General features: G+C 49.2%; 1 protein-coding gene across 1 annotated transcript; it reads left to right on the top strand.

Annotated features, from left to right (window-relative positions):
- Positions 1-647: 647 nt before the first annotated feature.
- On the top strand, positions 648-1,880 carry LOC117734962 (cell death-inducing p53-target protein 1-like). Its single transcript, XM_034539330.1, has 3 exons — positions 648-685; positions 811-982; positions 1,735-1,880. Exons 1-3 carry the CDS (start codon positions 679-681, stop codon positions 1,874-1,876), a joined length of 321 nt encoding a protein of 106 aa, XP_034395221.1. The 5' UTR covers positions 648-678; the 3' UTR covers positions 1,877-1,880.
- The last annotated feature ends 443 nt before the right edge of the window (positions 1,881-2,323 follow it).

Here is a 2,323-nt window from a genome sequence, read left to right as displayed (position 1 = left end):
GCATTGAAGCATGAATACAAACAATATTCACAGCATCTTCCGTATGAAACATGTCAGCCACGACATCCTGGAGCCACCAGACGTGTGTCAGTAAACTCTTCATAGGAGACCCTGACGGATGTTTCTGTGACTTTGGCTCCACCTGGTGGCAGAAAGCTGCAGCGCGTTTGTCTCACGATGAGTGAGAAAGTATTAAATAAAGACCTTTGTATGTTTCAGAGGGTTTCAGTGTGTTTTGTCTTCACTGCTGATGAAGAGGAGCGCCGTGTGTAACAACCTGTGTGTCTCTCGCTCTGCAGCACAATGAGTGCAGATGGAAACCAAGAGCCGTATTATATAATACCAGGTTTACCAGGTTTACCTTACTACAACATACCAGGTCAACCTGAACCAGGTAAACCACAACCAGGTAAACCTGAACCAGGTAAACCTTACTATAACATACCAGGTCAACCTTCTTGTCCAGATGGAGGTCGGGGTGAATTGCCGCTGTACCACGTCTTTGTCGTGCCAGGTAAACGCTCACCGGATGTTCACTTATCTTCATATATATATATCTCATTAAATATATAAATCTATCTCATTAAATATATAAATCGTGTCTCTGTCTCTCCCCCTCTGGTTCTACTGGTCCAGTTCAACCTCAGTCGTGATGTGCCAGTTCAACACATCTATGACATGCCCGGTAAACTCTCCACACTTCTTGGAAACGCACATACAAAAAAACTCCCCTAGTGTAAAGTTAACAACACCTCTGCACCCCCCCCCCCCCCCCCCCCCCCTTCCCCCCTCCCTCCCTCCCTCCATCAGAACACAGCAGCAGAGGAGACGATAAGCGTGTCGTGAGCTCAGAGGAGGAGGTCTTGGGGCGCTCCCCCGGCATGACGACCTGCACCTCCTGCCACCAGCAGGTCGTGACCGACATCACCTACAAAGTCGGGAGGTTTGCCAAGATGATATGCGCCCTCTTCGTCATCCTCGGGTGAGTGTGTGCTGTTGGACGCTTGTCGACCTTTTGGCATTGGCCTCATGCACCTGATTGAGGAATGTTGGGCCCCAACAGGCCCCACCAAGACCCTACAGGCCCTTACAGGCCCCACCAAGCCCCTACAGGCCCCTACAGGCCACTACAGACCCCAATAGTCCCCTACAGACCCATACAAGCCCCAACAGACCTAAACAGGTCCCAACAGACCCCTAAAAGCCCCTACAGACCTCTACAAGCCCCTACAGGCCCCAACAAGCCGCAACAGGCCCATCGGGCCACTGCAGACACCAACAGACATCAACAGGCCCCTACAGACCCAAACAGGTCCCAACAGACCACTACAAGCCCCTACAGGCCCCAACAAGCTGCAACAGGCCCATCGGGCCACTGCAGACACCAACAGACATCAACAGGCCCCTACAGACCCAAACAGGTCCCAACAGACCACTACAAGCCCCTACAGGCCCCAACAAGCTGCAACAGGCCCATCGGGCCACTGCAGACACCAACAGACACCAACAGACATCAACAGGCCCCTACAGACCCAAACAGGTCCCATACAAGCCCCTACAGGCCCCAACAGACCACAACAGGCCACAACAGGTCCACTTCACACACCTTTATTTGTACTTTTAGTACATACTGCAGCCACCTTTCCAAAGTACGTACTGTAATCAATTGAGACATTCTACTTCCTAAAACAGCCACATGACACTGTACCGTGTGTGTGTGTGTGTGTCTCGCAGGCTGCTAATGTGCCTGGTCCCCATGCTCCTGCTTCCATTTCCTCTCTGCATGAAACAGTTCAAAGACGTGCACCACACGTGCCCGTGCTGCAGGGAAGTGCTGCACGTGGAGCAGAAGCGATGCTGTCAATGCCGAACATGAGGGCAGAAAAAAATGGACCCGTGCAAATATGAAATGACACCTCGTCGCCTTCCTCTCATCGTCTACACGTCGTATTCTGTGGATGAGCTGTCGCATTGCAAAACGAATTGCAATTTAATAATCTAATTGCTCACAAAAATCAAGCAACATCTGCATAATTACATTGTTAAAATGAATGTGGATACACTTACTTTATGTTTCAAGGTATTCTCCAACACGAGACATTCAAACCAGGAGGCAGATCGGCAGTTATGTTTGCACAGAACATTTTATTTTAAAAATGAATCAAGACACGAAACAATCCAGAATCAATGTTGTTTTATTTGTAATATATTGTATGTGTCGTCAGCCTCGAGGCCATCCTCTCGTAACTCTTCGGGGATGACGAAGAAAAGCTTAAACATAATGTCCAACAGCAAAACAAAGTCGTCAAAGGAACATTAAAAC

Source organism: Cyclopterus lumpus, chromosome 8, assembly GCF_009769545.1.
Source record: "Cyclopterus lumpus isolate fCycLum1 chromosome 8, fCycLum1.pri, whole genome shotgun sequence".
Lineage (NCBI taxonomy): Eukaryota > Metazoa > Chordata > Actinopteri > Perciformes > Cyclopteridae > Cyclopterus > Cyclopterus lumpus.
This window is presented reverse-complemented; position numbering and strand designations above follow the sequence as displayed.